This window comes from Myotis daubentonii, chromosome 3, assembly GCF_963259705.1.
Source record: "Myotis daubentonii chromosome 3, mMyoDau2.1, whole genome shotgun sequence".
Lineage (NCBI taxonomy): Eukaryota > Metazoa > Chordata > Mammalia > Chiroptera > Vespertilionidae > Myotis > Myotis daubentonii.
In genome coordinates this window covers 181653686-181673925 of record NC_081842.1, presented here as the reverse complement: position 1 = coordinate 181673925, position 20240 = coordinate 181653686, and the positions used below count along the sequence as shown (strand labels likewise).

The following is a 20240-nucleotide window of genomic DNA, read 5'->3' as shown; positions in this document are numbered from 1 at the left end:
CCCCGAGAGGTCCTGGATTGGAGAGGGTGCAGTCTGGGCTGAGGGGACCCCCCCCCCCCGGCCCCTGTGCACGAATTTCGTGCACCAGGCCTCTAGTTTTATATAAAGGACTTGAGCATCCTTGGATTTTGGTGAGTGTGTGTGTGTGTGTGTGTGTGTGTGCACGCGCGCGTGCACCATGGAAGCAACCCCCCTTGAATACCAAGGGATGACTCTGATAGGACTGACTCCAATATCCAGCACTTACATAGTCACAGCTCCATAACTTTACTGAAGAGAATGCTACATGTGTTCACACTGAGAGATGAAAAATCCAAATGCCTTTAAGTATTTGCTATTTCAGAAAGTCTACTTCAAATAGGTATATTTCTAAAACTGAAAAGAGGTACCACTGTTTTCTAATACTTGATTAGCAGTATTGGAAATTTTACTTGAAAAGAGTTGGTTAAATACATATTAACAGTTCTGTTAAATACATTTAACAGAGTTCTGAATTCTTTCAGTCTATAAGCAGGAACCAGATTTGATATTCAGATGGAAAATCTTTAGGAAATATCTAAGTACTATAAGTGCATTGTTGAGTACACTGTTTTAATTATGCTCAATAATGAATTAACCGCAGACATCACCATAGCACACCGAACAGCTGAGAGAACAGCTCCGCCCCCTTGAGCTGGAACAATTATGGTCACTAAAAAGTTCTTTCGAAACTGGTAAAATAATATAAAAACAATGTCCTGGTTCAAATGCAACGCTGATATTATACATTCTTATTAACTGTTTTTAAAGTTTATAATAAAAATATTTTAAAATTATGTGGTTTTGTTCTGTAGTCAAATATGAAATGATTTACAGTAAAAATCATTTAGTAAAAGGAAAAAAGCACACTTATGAACCCCAATATTTCATATATGCATTTCTATTCTGGTTTGTCAGACAAAAGAATCATTGAGAATCTAGGTCATAGAGATGGACTACAATTTATAAACATATAATTAGAAATTCTCAATACACATTCTTAGTGAAAGTTTATTTATGAGATACTTCTAAACATGTGGGAATGCAAAAGCCATGTAATGTGTTCTTATCATGAGTTCAATAATCACTTTCTGCCATTTAAAAAAGAGGTTCTAGAGGGTTGAGTATTATTGGCTGCCTTCACATTAATAAAACATCACTATACAATACTCATTTTTAAAAAGATAAAGAGTGTGAGCAAGGATATTGTTTTGATTCCATTTCTAAATAAAATGAAAAGGAATATACCCAACTGTAAATAAAAATACATACACACATACATAAAGTCATTCCAGGAGTTGAGAGAGACTGTATGAGTACCCATCACTAGAGGGCAGCAGAGTGAGGTGCAGAGACCTTCTATGAGCACCTGCCAAGGTTTCCTGGGAATCACTGATTTGGTGCTGCTTACCAGTAATGGAAGACTCATAAAGTCTCACAAAAATGTTCTAGTTGTTTCAATCTCATGTTTCTAAATATTTATCTATTCTACTTACTATATCAAAAAACTGGAACAAATACTGAATTCAGATTTCACTGATTGAAATCTCTAAACACAGCAATGTGATTAAGAGACAATGTCAGTTCCATTTTAACACAAATATTTGGGAATGAAGTTCCCATAAAACATTATTTTAAAAAATTATTTTAAGTAAATAGTATTTAACTATGAATATATTATAATGTACACTTTTAATTAATCATCATCTTCCACTTCATTTTGCTTATGCTATGAATGCTTTGGATTTGATTATTCAAGGAGAAAATTTGTAAGATGTCTAAGTAAGTAAATATTTAAAACGTAAAAAAATTACTCTTCTTCTAATTAATGGATCTTTATTCCATCATAATAGAGAAATTACTCACTACACAGTTTTAAAAAGTTAAATGAATAAAAAACCCACAAAGAAACCTTGTCTACTAGGTAGAAGAGTAGGAGCAGAGTAATATTTGGGTGGTTATGATAATGACCTACAAATCTTCAAGAGATACACATTTGGGGATATATAATGGAAAACATAATCTCCTAGGACATGACTGTTTGCAAAGTTTTGAAATAAAATGAAGAAATCAACAATTGAGAGATCTCCATAGGAGGGGAAAAAATGTATCAATTATTTTTTAAACTGATATATATATCCATGTGCGAGTAGCTTGCTGCCACTTGCCTCAGCTGGCCACCCCACCCACCACCGCTGGTAGCTCTCTACCACTCTTAGCTCGCTGCCCCGCCCCCTTCTGTAGCTCTCCGCCGCTTGTAGATGGGTTGTGATGTTACGGCGTCTACACACACACACACACACACACACACACACATATGTAGATAGATAGTGTATTTGTTGTAACTTCTGCAATCACTTACCTATATGGAGACTGAACTGATGTTGCTACAGTTGGCATGGCAGTTGCTGTAAGCATTTTTGTTGCTCTGGTCACAGCATGTGTTAGAGTGGGGCCACCAAGTGCTGAACTGGCTGCCTGTGAAATAAGAAATAATCATTCTAGATCAGGATTTCTCAGCCTCAGATCAATTGGCATTTTGGGCTGGAAACTTCTCTGTTGTGGAAGACTGTCTCAGGTATTGTAGGATATTTAGGATATATATCCCTGACCTCTACCAGCAGGTGCCAGTAGGATTCTTCAAAATGTGACAACTAAAAAGGTCTCCTGACACTGCCACATGAACTGTGGGAGGCAAAATAACTCCCAGTTGAGAACTACTATTCTATGTATGTTAATACATGGTACCTCATTTAGAGGTATTTTTTAAATATATTTTTTATTTCAGAGAGGAAGGGAGGAGAGAGAGATAGAAACATCAATGATGAGAATCATTGATCGGCTGACTCCTGCTCACCCCCCACAGGGATTGAGCCCCCAACCTGGGCATGTGCCCTGACCAGGAATTGAACCATGACTTCTGTTTCACAGGTTGACACTCAACCACTGACTCACACCGGGCAGGCTAAATGTTTTTTATGATGACCTATCTGGATGGAAGTCATGACTTGGGAAATCCTACACATATTCTAGCACATACTCATCACCAAAATGTTTAACTTATTAATATTTGGGGGAAGTAGCACTTTATATTTTTGGAATACTCTTTATTGGATATAAAAAACAAGCACAGATTAAGAAGATGAATGTTCAATGTTTTAACTTACCATGCTGGAAATAAGGCATTACATATGAAATGAATTACACAGCAGGCTTTCTAGGGGGAAAGACAACCAACACCTACTAATGAGTGTCCTGGTATGGCCTTTAATAGCATTTATAATATAAACTAGGTAGAACATGGGAAGCATGGAAAAAGAAGCAAGTGCTTGTATAAAAGTCCTGAACCAAAAAGTAAAAAGGAGGAAAAGAATCCATTGGAAATGTGGAGTGGAGCAGACCCAAAGACAGAAAACAGGTTCCTATACCCTCAGAGGGAGGTGGGTAAAGCAGGGAAGAGGGTGGTGGAGGAAGAAGAAGAAATGTCCTATAGACACTTGTATGTGGGGGCATCAAGGCAAGCATCTGCTCCCTGCATTACAATATGGCTGGTTCACAGATTCTTCAACAGGATCCAGCCACAAATAGCAACTACATACATGATCTCAAAATATAAAATTATAAAAGGAAAGAAAAAGAAAGCATTTATTTAAAAAACAGATTAAATAAAATTTGCTACTCACTTCTAATCTTGTATAGCAATCAGCAATGAATTTCTTATGCAATGATACAGAATCCTAAAAGTAAGAGGTATATGGAAATTAAACTTAGTCTGGCATTTAGCTGTAATCATTAAGGACAAATGATAACATAAAGAAGTCAATTTTTAGGCATGCTAACTTATAAATAAAAATAAATACAATCTTCTGCCCTTTTGTGTTTGACTACCTTCTTCCTGTAGATACCCACCTTCTTTAACCTAGGATTTAGATTAATGTAACTATAGTTTATGATTAACTGAATAGCTTCATTTGCAATTTCTTCATCAGGTGATTCCATGGCTATTTTCCAAATGAAATCCATTCCTATCAATTCCAGCTTTTCTACATACTGTTCAAAAGAAAAAAAAAATAGTACACCAAGGTCACAAAATTACAATTATTTTCTGTTACACTGTAAGTTCACACCTCTTTAGTTCAATATGAATTAAGGCTGTAAAAAACTAACTATATGAGAACACTACTGTACCAATATGGAACTTAAAACAAAAGATAACCAACCACAGAAACACTGGGCCATGCCCAAGGGAACCAGAGTAGATGTGAAGAAGATTTTTTCCACATACACCTACACCCATACTAGACATCTACCCAACTGAACTACTGATGCAGAACTAGCAAAGCGTGAGATGGGTGCCATCCTCGGGAGCTTTTTTTCAGAAGAAAATGAAGTCAAGCTAGAAGTAGTTAATACTCCTTGGAGCTCAATTCAGACTTCCCAAGGGCTTAAAAGGTCTTGTAAAAATTCTTACCATCCAGGAAACCAGCTCAAGAAATGTTCTTAGAAAAGAGAGTTACTTTTTGCCTTTCTTTTTAAAGGGGCACATATATATATAAACAGCTGTACACATTCTATAGATCATTTTCCTGCTTCATTGTCTGCTCCTAAATTTTTCTCCCCAAATCCTTGCCACTGCAATCTCAGAACTGAAGACTTTGTTACTTTGTTAGGAATATGCGGGTTGATGGGTCTGAGGAGTTGGAAGTGTAGATGGAACTAACCTACTCTACACTGACCTAGCCTCAGGAAGCCACTGGCAGCCCCGGGTCAGTAAGAAGCAGAGGGATCCAAGAGGTCAGTTGTCATCAATGCAGAAAACAGCAGACAAAGGATACCCAGTCTTTTAAAAAACTTCATGTTTCACTATGTTTATAACATGTTTTTGCTGAATATAAAATTTTACCAGATTATTTAAATTATTCAGATTCGAGAATAATGTACTTACCAACTGAGCTCCTTGTCTTTTCAATCGATGATCACAGAGATTCACATTTTCAAAAAAAGTCTTAAATAAGTTAAAACCTGAAATTAGAGAATGTCAAATAAATTCCTGTACTGTAAGCAAAGACTCAAAAGCATATCAAGGACTGAAACTAAAATACTCAGGACAAAACATAGGCACAAATTTTTAAGACCTTGGATTAGGCAATGGTTTCTTAGATATGGTCCCCAAAGTACAAGTAACCAAAGAAAAAACAGATACACTGTACTAAATCAAAATTAAAAACTTTTGTACTTAAAAGGACTGTCAAGAAAGTGAAAAGACAACCCATAGAATGGGACAAAATATTTGGAAATCATATTTCTGACAAGGAGCTAGTATGCAGAATATATAAGGAACTCTTACAACTCAACAACAAAAAAAAGACAAATAACCTAATTAAAAAATGGGCAATAGATTTGAATAGGCATTTCTCCAAATATATACAAATGGCTGGTAAACACATGAAGAGTCAATCTCATTAGACTTCAGGGAAATGCAAATCAATACCACGCGATACCACATCACACCCACTAGGATGGCTAAAATAAAAAATATAGACATTAACAAGTACGGTGAGGAAGCAGAGAAATTGAAATTCTCACACATTGCTGGTGGGATTATAAAATAGTGCAGCCACACTGCAAAAGTTTGGTAGTTCCTCAAATATTAATTTTCTAATATAGCAATTCCATCCTGGGTATATATGCTCAAGAGAAATAAAAACCTCTGTCCACACAGAACTTGTACATGAATATTTGTAGCAGCATGATTAATAGCCAGAGAGTGTTAACAACCCAAATGTCTATCAACTGATGAATGGATAAACAAAATGTGGTATAGGCTCACAATGGAGTATTATTTGGCCTAACTGGAATGAAGTACATGCAACAACTAACCTGGGGTGAACCTTGAAATTATCATGCTTCAGCATCATGAAAAATGCCAGACCCATATTGTACAATTCCATTTATATGAAATGTTTAGATTAGGAGAGTCCATAAAGACAGAAACTGGATTAGAGACTGGGGGTAGGGGTGAAGGGGGAGTGACTGCTAAAAGGTACAGAATTTCCTTTGGTGATGAAAATGTTCTGGGATTAAAAAGTGGCAAAGGTTGCACAACTTTGTGAATATACTAAAAGCCACTGATTTTACACTTTTAAAAAGTGAACTTTACGGTATATAAATTATATATCAATAAAAGATTTCAGTTAAAACAAACACCCAAAAGGAAGATTTCTATACTTTGAGAAATTTTGACTTTAAATGAATCCTTTTTGTTCTAAGTAACTTCATAAAAAGACAATTTTGGCAATTTGAGTTATCAGGCCATATGATTTAAAAAACTAATTATAAAATAACATTTATACAGAAAATAATTTATCATGTGACAGGAACAAAACTGTACAAAAACAGAATTATAAAGGCAGTGCTTATTAAAAATACATTTCATTTTCAAAATTCGTATAAATATTTAAGTATGTATACATTTTTGTGGGGCACCCTGTATAAACATCACAAACATATTCCATACTGCTTGGTTGCTTCTGGAAAGTTGGCTTAGAAGGGAAGAATACAATTTTTTAAAGAACTGAAAAAATGATTCTGTGTTTTTTCCTACCATTCATAGTGATTTCATATGATTCCAATTTAAGAATCTTCTCCTTGAAGAGCTGCTGCTGAACATCACTCTCAAGGTCATGTTGCCCTTTTGTAAACCATTCAAAACACATCTGTGGATCAAGACAAATATTACCCTACAACTAAAATCCACACCAGAAAAATACATATTCCAAATTGGGATAGTAAAGATAAATTAGTTGTAATTCTTCAAAAATTTATATTGCCCAAATACCACTCAAAATGGAAATGCTTAGAACTCTGGACTAAATAAAGCATTAAGTTACTAGCAATCTTTCCCACAGATAATGTATATATTCCCACTTTTCTTAGAATTTTATACTTGAGGTTTTCCACAAACATTTATTAAGAAGCCAGGCATTGTTCTAGGCACATCACATACTTAGTCTTTTCAACAATCCTATCAAGTAGTTAATATCCTATCTAATAAAAGAGAAACATGGTAATTGGCGTACGACCGCTACCCTTCCCATTGGCTAATCAGCGAGATATGCAAATTAACTGCCAGCCAAGATGGCGACCAGCAGCTTGAAACTAACATGAGGCTTGCTTGCTTCAGTGACGGAGGACTCCAACATTCCCTGCCTACTGCTGCAGGCCTCTGAGCTGGCAGTTTGAAACATAGTTACAAAAATAGAAGCTAAACAAACCCCCAGAAACCAGCTTTCAGCTAGCCGGGATCTCAGACCTGGAGTTGATACAGAGTTTCGATTGTAGAACCTAAACAAACCAGATACCTGCTTTCAGGAGCGGAGGCCTAAGAGCTGGAGCCTCAGAGCTAAAGCTGGCTCAGAATAAAAAAAGAAAAAAGAAAAAAAGAAGCAGTTGGGAGCTTCAGTCCCAGCCTGAAAACAGCCCTCAGCCCCTCACCCAGACTGGCCAGGCACCCCAGTGGGGACCACCACCCTGAAGGGTGTGTGACCAGCTGCAAACAGCCATCATCCCCTCACCCAGGCTGGCCAGGCACCCCAGTGGGGACCCCCAGTCTGATCCAGGACACCCTTCAGGGCAAACCAGCCAGCCCCCACCCATGCACCAGGCCTCTATTCTATATAGTAAAAGGGTAATATGCCTCCCAGCACCGGGATCAGCGGAGCCACGAGGTCTCCCGGCACCGGGATCAGCATGACAGGGGGCAGCGCCCAACCCCCTGATCGCCCTGTGGCTGTGTGTGACAGGGGGCGGGGCCACAACCTCCCTATCGGCCCTGCTCTGTTCCTGACAGGGGAAGGTGCCCCAACCCCCTGATCGACCCTGCTCTGTGCGTGACAGGGTAAGGAGCCCCAACCCCCCTGATGGGCCCTGCTCTGTGTGTGACGGGGGCAGCGCCCCAACCCCGATTGGCCCTGCTCTGTGCGTGACAGGGGGTGGCATCGCAACCTCCCCATCGACCCTGCCTTGAGTGTGACAGGGGGCGGTGCCCCAACCCCCCAATCGGCCCTACCTGAGCGTGACTGAGGGTGGCATCGCAACCTCCCAATCCGCCCTGCTTTGTGCATGATAGGGGGTGGCGCCCCAATTCCCCAATCAGCCCTGCTCTGAGCCCGACCAGGGGCTGCACCTAGGGATTAGGCCTGCCCTCTGCCACCCGGGAGCAGGCCTAAGCCAGCAGGTCGTTATCTCCCGAGGGGTCCCAGACTGCGAGAGGGCACAGGCCGGGCTGAGGGACCCCCCCCACCCCCCCCCCCGCCCCCGAGTGCACAAATTTTTGTGCACCAGGCCTCTAGTTATTCCATAAAATGAGAAGAAGAAACAGCGATTCACTGCTAGTAAATGTCAAAACAGGTGTTGAGCTCCTGGTTTAATCTATTTTCCGCTGTTTAATTATAGTTCTAAAATCTGTCTAGGCCTTCATTCTTTTTTGATGTTTCTGGGGTAAAATGTCATTAAACGAACTCAGCTTTCTATTAGTAACTTAAAATTAGTTTCATGTGGCAGGATCAAAAACACACTAAAAGATATAACTTTGTCCACAATACCATCTTCTTACCTCTCTATCTAATTCACAAACGTCCTGGCCAGTCACAAGACACTCCCAGATTTCCTTGGCACGATTCCAACCCAAATACAGAGTAGCTTCTTGCAAGAAAAATGCCAGAAATTTTAGATGGGCTTCTAAATACTGCAAAAAGAAATGATAATTATTGAACTCCAGGCATTCATAACTAAAAGCAAAATTTAAAAAACAAAATAAAACTTTAAAAAACAGTTCTATCTAATGCTTTTCCATATAATTTATGGTAAATGTGAGAAATCTGTTTACAAGCTGACAGTACAACATAGTAGAAGCTACTTCAAGTCTATTAAAAATTCAGTTTACTTTAGATAATAAAATATGATTTCAGCAATCTCAAAAAGTAAAACATCATAAACTCACAACCAGTCAGTTAAGATTTTTCCCCCCTAACTTAAAAAAATACTACTACTAATCAATTGATTTGAAAACAAAAACAACTATCTACAGAATTGACAATTAGTATTTCATGTCAAAGTCAAAGAAAAGATGTCTTTTTATTACTTTATCATAATGCAGTTCTTAGCGCAGAAAATCCAAATGAACATTGTAAATCTTGAAATAAAAGCACAGTCCAATACCCACCTCCCGGTAAGTGTATCGGCCATCCACTAGTGTTGAACCAGTCAAGCCTCCAGGTCCAGCCATGGCTGCTGCAAGCCGATGACAAGCTATCAAACTTCCCGTTACCAATTTCACTATTTCAAAATTTTTCTTCAAGTCTTGAATAATGCTCTTGGTAAAAACAACCAAAAACAAAAATGGTATGAAAATTTAGTTATTTTGTCATTTTAATACAAACTTCTGTTAGCAAGTAATCCTAGGTGAGTGACCGCAAAGATGATTTCTTCACTCACACTTCTTACATGAAAGTAAATAAAATCAATCTGGTACGTACACTTACTAGGGAATTAATAAACTCCTCTGCTAAATTTTGCTTCTAAAAAATATTATTTTTCTTTTATAAAGAACTCTTTCAACAAAACTATCCAGATTTTTCTTCTCAAGTCTATTACATTGAGGAAGTTCTAGCTCCATAGTCACACTAATTTTTTTGTAATATAAAGTAAACCTTTGAGTCTTTTCAAGCAAATTTCTAAAATACCATTCTAACTTTTAAAAACTGGCCTAATGATGTTAATATATAGGTAATAAAAGGAAATAAAAATGAGTGAAGGATACATAAAAAGAAAAGCTCCATAGAAATGAAAGCAGAATGATGTTTAAACTCAAAATTATTAAATAATACAAATGAATTACATTAATAACCATAAAATGTAAAATAGTGACAAGACTCAGCAATCTTATTCATGTTTTGTTATTATAAAAAGTTACGAAACAACTGTATGATAATCAGACTTGGCTATACTATACTCTTACCTTGTCTTGCTTTTGATAGGTTTGTTTTATGAATGAACGGGTGATTTCATGGAGCTGACGCAAAGCTGGTACCACCCATACAAACTGGGGATTGTTAAGCTGAGATGACTAGAGTTAAAAAGAAGTTACATAAATTAAATTTAAAAACAAACGGCAGACAAAACTTATTAGCTATAAAAAATGTCCAAGTCAATTAGGCTCCACTATTGCACATTCTATTATTTTTTCCTCACATTGCTCATTTATAGCTTATCTCATGCATTCATAATTCAGTCTTCAGCTTCTTATTCTGCATGCAATTTCCTAAGGCCAAGAACTGCAAACAGGAGTGGATGTGAAGTGACAGCAAATGTACAGGGGTACGTCAGCAAAAAACAGACAACAAGGAATTAGCAACTTCAAAGGATAGATTAAGTAGCATAGGCTGCTAGGACATGTTGAGATAATAAAATAAATTGATGGCAAAAGCTTATCTTGGATAAGACAGAACTGGCTGATAAGTAAAATGGTATAAAAACATAGTTTTCTATAATTATATGATTAAGATACCAATGATATGATCAAGATACTGATAGTGGTCTAAATATTAAAGGAAATATTCACAATCTGCTTGTATTTCCTAGTTTAAACAATTTTATAAGAGAGAGTTCTATTTATATTAATTACTATAGCCACTTTATACTTATCCTTTATATTTTTCAAAACACTTTTAAAGGTATTATTTTTGAAACGGGTACAGACAATCCAGATTTTCATAGTATACATCTGAAAAGTCTGATGTTCTATCTTTAAAAAGAGAATTGCTTTTTAATAAATAGTATCTTCAAACTATGAGATTTCATTATAAAGTTTATAAGAATATTAGGTTAAACACTAAAATCAACTGATCAATTAAATCCAAGAAACTAAGTAAAAGTTTAAGTCCTGAATATTTACTTTACAGGCTAATTTTTTTAAAGCTTTGCTTCTTCAAGTCTTTCTATAACATGAAGAGCTCTATGGGGGGAAAAAACTTTTGATGTCCTTTGTAGAAAAACATCCTACTACTGAATATGTAAATGAGAGAGCTCTATTGCCAAAACAATTGGCTTTCCTATAAACTAGCCAATCAATCAACCAATACCATATTTCCTGGATTCTAAGATACAAGTTTTATTAATTTCAACAAGTTCTGAAATTGATGCTTCTTACAACTATGTCAAAAGAAACTTAGCCTCTAAAAATAGGAGTAAGTTTTGATACAGTTGTCCTTACTTGAGTATGTGCAAATTTAGCTGTATAGAAAGTTATCTGTTCCTCTACCTCTCCGTTTATTTATCACTTGGTATAAGAAACACCAACCAATGAAGGTTTCTTAACTTTAAATGTTACAAAAAGATTACATGATAATGTAAAACTGACTAGCGTGTCATGTCCACAATTCAATTAAAAGCAAAGAAAACTGGTAGTGGTCTCAGAATAAAGCATTTTCCAAAGCCAGGAGAATTTTGTGTGACAGACTCATACCCTGTGAAGGGCTGTACCACTCAGCACTAAAGGCCTCTCTGTCCAAAGGTGAACCTTAATTCAGGAGAAGTTGTTTAGCGTGTAGTATACACAATTTAATGAAGTAAAAAAGCAGCTTGAATTTTATGAGAAAGGACAAGGACACAAAACTCCATACTCTTCAACATGCCTCAAAATTATACAGTCAATCTTAAAGATTTCAAAGAGGTCAAAACCACGATTATAGCTAATGAAAAGTAGTGTGCCACAGTGAAGCTGTACATACTGGTCAAAAGGAGGCTGAGGCAAATTCTGAATCTAAACAAATGTATGATAAAAGTGAAATGTAGTTTCTCTTTTACTTCTTTATAAACTTATTAAATCTTGCATCTTAGAATCAGAGAAATAAAGTATATACAGGATGGGGCAAAAGTAGGTCTACAGTTGTAATGAAAATAACACAATAATTAATAAAATAAGAATATGTTTTGTGTACTCATAAGTGTAAGCCTACTTTTGCCATACCCTGTATTAAAGGCCAAATTTGCAAGACTAGCTAGAATATTTCTAAAATATAGAAGTTGAAAAATGGCAGTTTAGGCTAATTCTTAGGCCTAAAATAAACTGAGACCTTCTTAGAGGATTACAAACATAAGGACATAAAATTAACACATTAGCAAATAATTAATATATTAAAAAGTATTTTGACCAATTAAGTCAATTAGGATTAGAATACTTTTGACATTAAAAATTATTCTTTGAAGGTAGCTCATTATCAAATAAATTAAAAAAAAACACACAAAAAGATAAAACTAGAATTTAAAAAGTATTTCTGATATGACATTTCTAAAGTTTAGCAAACAGGACAGATATTATTTATTCTATCATATCTATGACGTTATGTTGCTAAGTTACAAGAAAAATTTAAGCTACTCTTCTCCACTTATAAAAGAGGCAAAGATCATGGTGAACATTAAAATAAACATACCTGATAATATCTAATGAGGGAGCTGAGCTTCATAAGTGGGAGTTAACTGGTTTGGCCTGCAAATCTATGCCTAGATCCCTCTTTTCACTGCTGTGAAGTGACCAGTTAGTCTCCCAGTGTTTCTAGTGATGAGGAGCTCAGGAGGCAGTGTTCTACTTCAGGCTATTCTCACTAAAGTTTATTGATCTATCATACTGAAACATGCCTTCCCATAACTTCTTAGAAGCCATAAAAGTAAAGTTGAATAAAACTTCTCTGTAACAATCCTCCCAGTATCTACAGAAAGCTTTCATATTCTTTCTAGAGTTCTCTCTTCTCAAAGCTGAAGATCCCCACTTGCTCATTTGTCTTATTTATCCAGACCTTGCAATTTATCTAGAATTAAAGTAGAAGTTTTTACATGAGAGAACATTTTTTAAAAAGTATTTCCCCCTGTCCTAACCACATCACTGCGAGACTGTACTGAGGACATCTTGCTACATTTACTTTCAGTTACGTGTTTTGGCAAATAGAGGCCACTCAACTATGGGTAACACTTTTAGTGTATTTGAAGGGTGAAGGGGAGGAAGTAAGAGGAAGGGGAGCAACATTTACTGAAAGGCTGCCAGGCACTGAACTAGGAGGCCTTGAGATAATGACTTAAGGAATATGCAAATATCTCTAATTAAGTAAAAATTGGGTTTTTTTGGTTTAGTAATTTTTTTTGGATGAGTACATTTAAACTTTTTAATTGAAGGAAAAAAGAAGTGAAATAAGATGGAGAGGGTTGGGGTAGACAGTGGAAGGTATAAAGGAAGCAAAAGAAAGAGGACCAAGGAAGCCAAGGGTATCCTGGCAGAATCTACAGAAAAATAAAGTTAAGAAATGAAGGTCAGAATTTCTGAACACAACAGTGGAACTTGGGAATTTTAAGAGTGTCAAAAGCAGGGGCAAAGGGAACCAGTTGGGGAAATAGGTAGCTGAGGGGAGGGGGAGGAAGAGGTGGGTGGTCTTGTCTTACCCTTTGCTTAGTTTCTGTGGAGCCTGGCAGGGAGACATAATCCCCAGTCAGCCCACCTTGCTGCCTGGCAGGAAAGGGCATAGCACAGAAAACACCTTTAGTGGCAGGATATACATCGCCCCGCCTGGGTCATGTCCAGGGGCTTAGATCTTCCCACTGCCCCCCTTCAGCCACGTGCACTTTAAAAGAACATCTGTAAAAGCACTTAGTCAACTGAAAAGTGCCATATAAATGCAAGATATTATTATTTGGAATAAAATAATGATACATCAGGATTTCTTTACTGGGAGCAGTGGGAAATAAAAGGAAGAATATTCTTTTCAAGACTCACAAAATAACTCCAAAATTCTCCCTATTACTTTTTGAGTTTTGTCATGAAACAACAGACATGAATGAAGTGACTGCAAAGAGAAGCAATAAAGATGTAGTGAAGCTACTGGCTGGAAGAGCTAAGTAGTGCTTAGCTGCAATGAGGAAGGAACAGAGATCAGGAAGGTATTTTCTGGGTTTAAAAGTCATTTTCCTGGAGGGGGAAGAAGTCCCTTCAGCTTTAACCTTCATTTTCTATAAAGAAATATACATGTTACTAAGAAGAAAAGACCATTTTTTTATGGATATCCTTTTCCTCTTACTATTATTAGTGAAGGACCTAAAACTTCTTACGTAACTCTGGATTAGTTTCAATCATAAAGACAGAGGCTGCTAAATTATCTGAAAGGCTGAGCTGAGAAAACTGGAAACATTCCAATTGTATCTGAGTAGGAAGAGAGCAATGCTGTTGAATTAAAGAAGTAATTCCTCATAACCAGAGCACCACCAGCCCGTTTGTGAATAACTTTAAAACAATCTCTGAAGCTAGACAATATGCAAAAAATTCACTTGATCAAATTCCAATGTCAGAAATATAAAACACCAAGTTTTTAAATGCCCCCAACTAAACTTTAGGACCAAATATAAATAAGACAATAAAAGCCCACTGAATCACCAAAACCTCTTAATAAGAACTAAGAATCTCCGAGTATACCAATGACAATCAACAGTAGTCAAGATCTTTAAAGAAATACTTCTTAGTGAAAGCTAAGAAAAATGATTTACCAACGAAATTACTAAGCCATTAACTATTTACCAAAACCTTTTATGTTAACAGTGAAATGAAATCCCTCTGGCTGCTAGGCTTACGTTTGGTCCGGGCAACCTCAGGGCCTCCGTAGGAGAACACTGCTCAGCCACTGTGATCAGCCCTCTCAGAGGAGAGACTTGACATCTGAGGACAGGAGCAACAGGAGAGCAGCAATGACCACTGCTTCCTCTGCTAACTACCCTTTTAAAGGACAGTCCAGAGTCCACTGGAACCTGAGGCCAGAGCCCTGCAGGGTAGGGCTTGTACAGAGCCAGTCCCTCTTGCAGTCACTGCCCAAACCTACCTTCTAAAATGGAGTCCCAGCAGCAGACACTCACCCATTCACTGTTTGTCTAAGGAGGTACTTTAGGAACACATCTAAATCAAGCACCTAAAAAAATGACCATGTGCCAGCACTGAAGGAAATTTCTCACTTTCTCTCTCTCCTTCTTACTCTATAAATGTTCCTCCATGGGAGAAAAATGGTCATATTTACTTAGAATCCACTGTACTTATTTAAGCTGTCCACACTTTGGAATTAATTTTAAAGAGGTTAAGTTGAAGCTCTTATAATTTTATGAAAATAACATAATAAAACTACTCTGAATCTGATTCTGGATATTCCCCCCTCCCCCCGAGAATCAATAACTCAAGCTGTAAATAATAAAGCACAGGTCATAAATATTTAAAAAGCGATTTGTATTGCACATTAGTCTAAGAAATACTAAAACACATTGTTTTTAAATTATAATACAATTTATTTTTTAAAATCATTAAATTAGTATACCTTTTAGTTGGTTCCATCTGCAAATTCTTACCTTGAATCCATCCTTCTTTTTTTCCAAACCTGACCATTCTCCAGGCTGAAAAATTGTTTTAAGAAAAATATAAGTGACTTGGTAAAGTAGTTATAATGTCCCAATCTTGGATTCTAAAGGTAAAAGCTTCCAGAAGACATTTAGTTTAAATTATATAATAGTGGAGGAAAATTATCTGACTCTAATTCTCAGACAGAACTATTGTTCGGACAAAACCAGATCAAACATAAAACCAACCCTTTTAATATCTTCTATGCACTTGATGATGTAGCTCCTCTTGATTGCTTCTTTCACTGCATATGCGTCACTAAGGATTGTCAGGTGTTCATCCAAAGCTTGCTGAATGAGGCTGCTGGGCAGTGTTGGAAGATGAGCCAGTTCCCAGAGTACATCTAACACCTACAATAATACTCATATAAGCCAGCCAATACACAAGGAAACTGCTTTAAGTATTTGTAGATAGAAAAATCCACTGGATTTCCTTGCCTTTCCAGAAGTGGTCTCAAAGCGAGCTTCCCGGCCTATCCGTCCAATCAGGCTCAGTAGCTTCTGTCTTACTCGATCGCTCTCAGTCTCCCAGCTCTGTAAAACAGAAAGACAAGAATTAGTACACTACACAGTGTCATCAAACTGGCAAAATATGCAGAGCTTTAAACTTGAACTAAAAATGTTTAATAAAGTAAAAAGAGTACATTTAAACACTACTAATTTGGGGGGGCAAACCTCAAAATAAGCTTATTTTAGAAAAACGTGAAAGGATATTTGATTGGCACATACCTTCTGAATGAGAACAAACAAATGATTGAGCTGATCTGAATTAAACTTGACAGCTGCTGCAGCAATAATAGTATGAATATTCTCGATCACAGTAGATGATTGTCCTGACTAGAAAGGAGACATTGGGAGAAAGTTAGGTCTTGGAACTTGGAAAAAACCAAGTCTTCTCCCTGGTAATTTATAGAAGCAAAAGAGTCTAATCAGCATTCACTTCCATGATAATACTGGCAAGACTATGAAGCAAACATTATTAATGGTTACCAGTTGGTCTTGTTTAAATTTCTAGCAGCATTAAATCTTTAATTACTTTACAAGACAATCATTCTCACTTTTCATAAATGAGCTTGATTGCCTCAGTTGAAGAGTTTTATCTGCCTCATTTTTAATTTTGCTCATAGATATTTTATGACTTCAATGAATATTTATTTATTCCATGAGCAGTTAGTCTCTGCTTCAGGGAAGTAGACCCCATGGTTGATCTTATGTTGAAATTCACTTTATAGCCTCAATCACAATTCTGTCATGCCTTACTATTCTCTATGTGAGAGCTTTGAAAAGTAGGAGGGCTTTTAAATATTCAATTACACAACAACTAGAGGCCGGATGCACAAAATTCGTGCAAGAATAGGCCTTCTGTCCCCCCGCTGCCAGCACTGGCTTCCCTCTGGCACCCAGGACCCGGGCTTCCCGCCGTCCTGGCTTCATCCGGAAGGTCATCCAGAAGGATGTCAGATCAAATTAGCTATTACACTTTTATTATTATAGAAGATTTGCTCAGTATCTACTAAACACACACTTCCTGAATGTAGCAGGGATAAATAAAATATATATCATGGTAACTAATCCTCAATCTATGTGAATTCAAAACTTACAAAACAAAATTATGACCGTATTCAAGTAAGGTCAAGACATGGGAGATAAAATTCAGGTTTTTTTTTCAGTCTTACACCTACACTTTCTATAGTCTGTTATGTAATGCCAGGCTGGGAGCCTGAAAATGACATTTCCTCTGCCAGCTGTGCTCCCATTATGTTCTAGCAATGTGAGGCACTCCTGGGAGATGAGCAGGAAGGAGGAAGAAAAACGTGTATCTGGTTTGTGCTTGGGGACTGGATGCAGGTGCTGACATTTGTGGCAGCAGGGATTCCAGAGCCCTGGTGGCGGTATCGCCTCTTTGACAGTTTAGCACGTGCAGTGAAATAACCTCCCCAAACAGCTTCCCTTCCTTGGACTTAATATCCCTTTTCATGTTTTGTTGTTCCAACATTTATACTTCCCCTTTTTGTTCTTCTGTCCTAGCAACATCTTTGCAAACAATGCCCTATATTCAATTCCCTCTGAGATACCTAGCACGGTTTCTGTTTCCTGACTGGATTCTGACTGATACAGTAGAGATAGCCAAGGTGAGCTCCAGGTTTCATTCTGGCTAAGCAACTAGATGAAGAATACTACCATTACTGAAGGAGACTGGAAAATTACTAGGCTTGGCCATGCTGAATTTGAGATGCCTATGAGATAACACAGGTAAAGGTGTAACAGGTATTTAGGTATACTGCCCGGGAGCTCTAAGAAGAGGTGTGAATTAGAGATATACTAGTAATTCTGAGAGTCAGCAGCACCCAAATGTAGTGGAAGTCATGGGGGGGGGGGGTAGATGAAATTGACTAGTGCAGGATTATATAATGAAAAAGGGCTAAAGACTAAGACTTGAAAAAAACTCATATTCACAACGTAGAAGACATAAGTTAGTAAATGAGACTTAAGAAGGAATGCCAGAAAAGTAGGGGATGGACTATTAACAAAGTGAAGGAAAAAGGAATGAAGGGTATAACTGATTCTGTCACAGATGCTGAGAGTTTTGGTAAGATGAGATCTATAAACTCAATATGACTACCATCCTCATTTAATAGAATTAAATGGGAAAACTGTATTAATGAATACTGAAAAGAAATACAGTAAAAAGAAGACTGGAATGATAAACAAGACATACCTATTCCTAGCTCTGCCACTAACTGCTACACAGCCTGCAGTAAGGCTTTTCATTTTTCAATCTGAGAAATGAGAAGACTAGACTAGATCAGTAAGTAGCTTTACTCCTTTTGAGTAGAAGAATCCTTTTTACATATACAATCTTAATAGCAACTCTATTTTTTTAAAAAAAATATAGTTTTATTGACTTCAGAGAGGAAGGGAGGAGTGAGGGCTAGAAACATCAATGGTAAGAGAGAATTATTGATCAGCTGCCTCCTGCACACCCTTATAGGGGATTGAGCCCATAACCCCAGGCATGTGCTCTACAGGGTTCAATTCTGGAACTGAACTGTGACCTCCTGGTTCATAGGTCGATGCTCAACCACTGAGCACACTGGCCGGCCTTAATAGCAACTCTAAACTGTACAGATTTCAGTAGAGTTGCTCTGGTTAAAGCAAGATTGAAGTTCCATTTTCCTGCTTACTCTCCATTCTCTTCCTTTTCATTATTATAAAAATGTCAGGTGAAAGCAAAAATAACTCTAATTAACTTACCTGTATCTTCCAAATTTTAGTGAGTTCATCTAAAGATAATTTACTGCCCAAGAGTTCAATAATTCCCTTTATACGATCACAGTACTGCGCTTGGTCTATGTTGCCTAAGAGAAGAAACAGCAGAGGGGCAGGCAGGTACAGTGAACACTGACTTTGTAAATATGATTCTAGTAATTCAAAGCAATATTAACTTTCGATAAGATTATTCAAAGGCTAATCAAAGCAACAATTTCATAGCTTTTTTTATACAAAAATGTTATTTATAATTATGTATGAGGTAATATTATTTTAAAAGCAACTTACCTTCCAGTGCAATTGAAAGAACTGAGTTTTCAACTAGCCAATCTAACAATCTGTCTGTATCTATAGCATTCTTCACAGATTTGGATAAAGTGCTATCTTCTATTAGTTTGGTTACCTAAAAACAAATAAACAAAACACACCAGGATTATTGATGGAAAGTAATGCAAATATGCATAATCAAAATCTTCACATATATACATATCCTGTGACTTTTATAGTGTTACAATATGGTCTGACAAGTAGCTAAAATATATCAAAGGCCAGTTATTAGACAAAACAGATTACTTGTGATATCTTTTTTTAAAAGTATGGAGCCATTCTTATGGCTCAGACTTCCTGGGCCACTGCTGACTGCCTCAGGGATAAGCATCTGACCCAAATTTCAATCAAGGCATGTCCTCCAAATTCTATACTTGGGACCAAAGAGCAAGTACTAGTCCCTCCAGGGTGATGGGAGCAATGCGGGGCCATGATGTCTACCATATGAAGGATGTTACTCTGCCGGTAGAGGAACAACAAAGCCAACAAGCTCAGAAAAGCAGAGTTAAGACTTCGAAAAGTCTTGGATGCGGTCAGGTCTTGAATTCTAATTGTTCTTGTTGCCCACATGTCTTCCTGCCCCTTACGTGGTTTGGCTAGTCAATTCTTCATTCATATGAAACAGCCCAGCCTTCTTGCACTAAATTTCTCTATGGCCTAGGACAGCGGTCGCCAACCTTTCAGACCTCACAGACCACCAGCAGTCTGCAGACGACCGGTTGGCGGCCGCTGGCCTAGGATGATTTAAGATGAGCTTATTTCACTTGCAGCTAAGAATCTTAGTTAATACAAAACTGAAGGAAAAAGATTGGAATTATTATAACTCAACTCTATTGGTTCCATCTGTCACTCACCAAAATCAACTATGTAAACACATTTGAAATATAATAAAAGGAATTATACCCTTAGGCTAAAAAATAAATCTCAAACTGTGTATGTCAAGAAATTATGTTCTAGGAAATATCACGAAAGCATCAAATATTTCAAACATTTCAGAGAACAAATTTTTAATATAATCTAAGAAAGTCATGTTATTAACATAATTAGAGGCCTATGCCCTCTCGCAATCTGGGACCCCTTGGGGGAATGTCAGACTGCTGGTTTCAGCCTGATCCCTGCAAGCCAGGCCGAGGGACCCCACCAGTGCA

General features: G+C 37.2%; 1 protein-coding gene across 5 annotated transcripts in view; it reads right to left on the bottom strand.

Annotated features, from left to right (window-relative positions):
- Positions 1–20240, bottom strand: part of USP24 (ubiquitin specific peptidase 24) — a 131986-nt gene that overhangs the window by 62368 nt on the left and 49378 nt on the right. For 3 of the 5 annotated variants that reach the window (XR_009451977.1, XM_059689426.1, XM_059689427.1), the window contains exons 11-26: positions 19054–19168; positions 18751–18854; positions 16225–16332; positions 15934–16029; positions 15685–15846; positions 15448–15492; positions 14968–15020; positions 13510–13573; positions 10037–10144; positions 9242–9391; positions 8633–8764; positions 6623–6734; positions 4964–5040; positions 3928–4068; positions 3702–3755; positions 2381–2496 (exon numbers count right to left, since the gene is read on the bottom strand). Coding sequence is in view for 4 of the 5 variants with exons in the window: in XM_059689426.1 (XP_059545409.1) it covers positions 2381–2496; positions 3702–3755; positions 3928–4068; positions 4964–5040; positions 6623–6734; positions 8633–8764; positions 9242–9391; positions 10037–10144; positions 13510–13573; positions 14968–15020; positions 15448–15492; positions 15685–15846; positions 15934–16029; positions 16225–16332; positions 18751–18854; positions 19054–19168 (1637 nt within the window). In the remaining variant the exon portion in view is untranslated. The remainder of the gene's footprint in view (positions 1–2380; positions 2497–3701; positions 3756–3927; positions 4069–4963; positions 5041–6622; positions 6735–8632; positions 8765–9241; positions 9392–10036; positions 10145–13509; positions 13574–14967; positions 15021–15447; positions 15493–15684; positions 15847–15933; positions 16030–16224; positions 16333–18750; positions 18855–19053; positions 19169–20240) is intronic. The other 2 variants (XM_059689429.1, XM_059689430.1) reach the window with 2 other exon arrangements.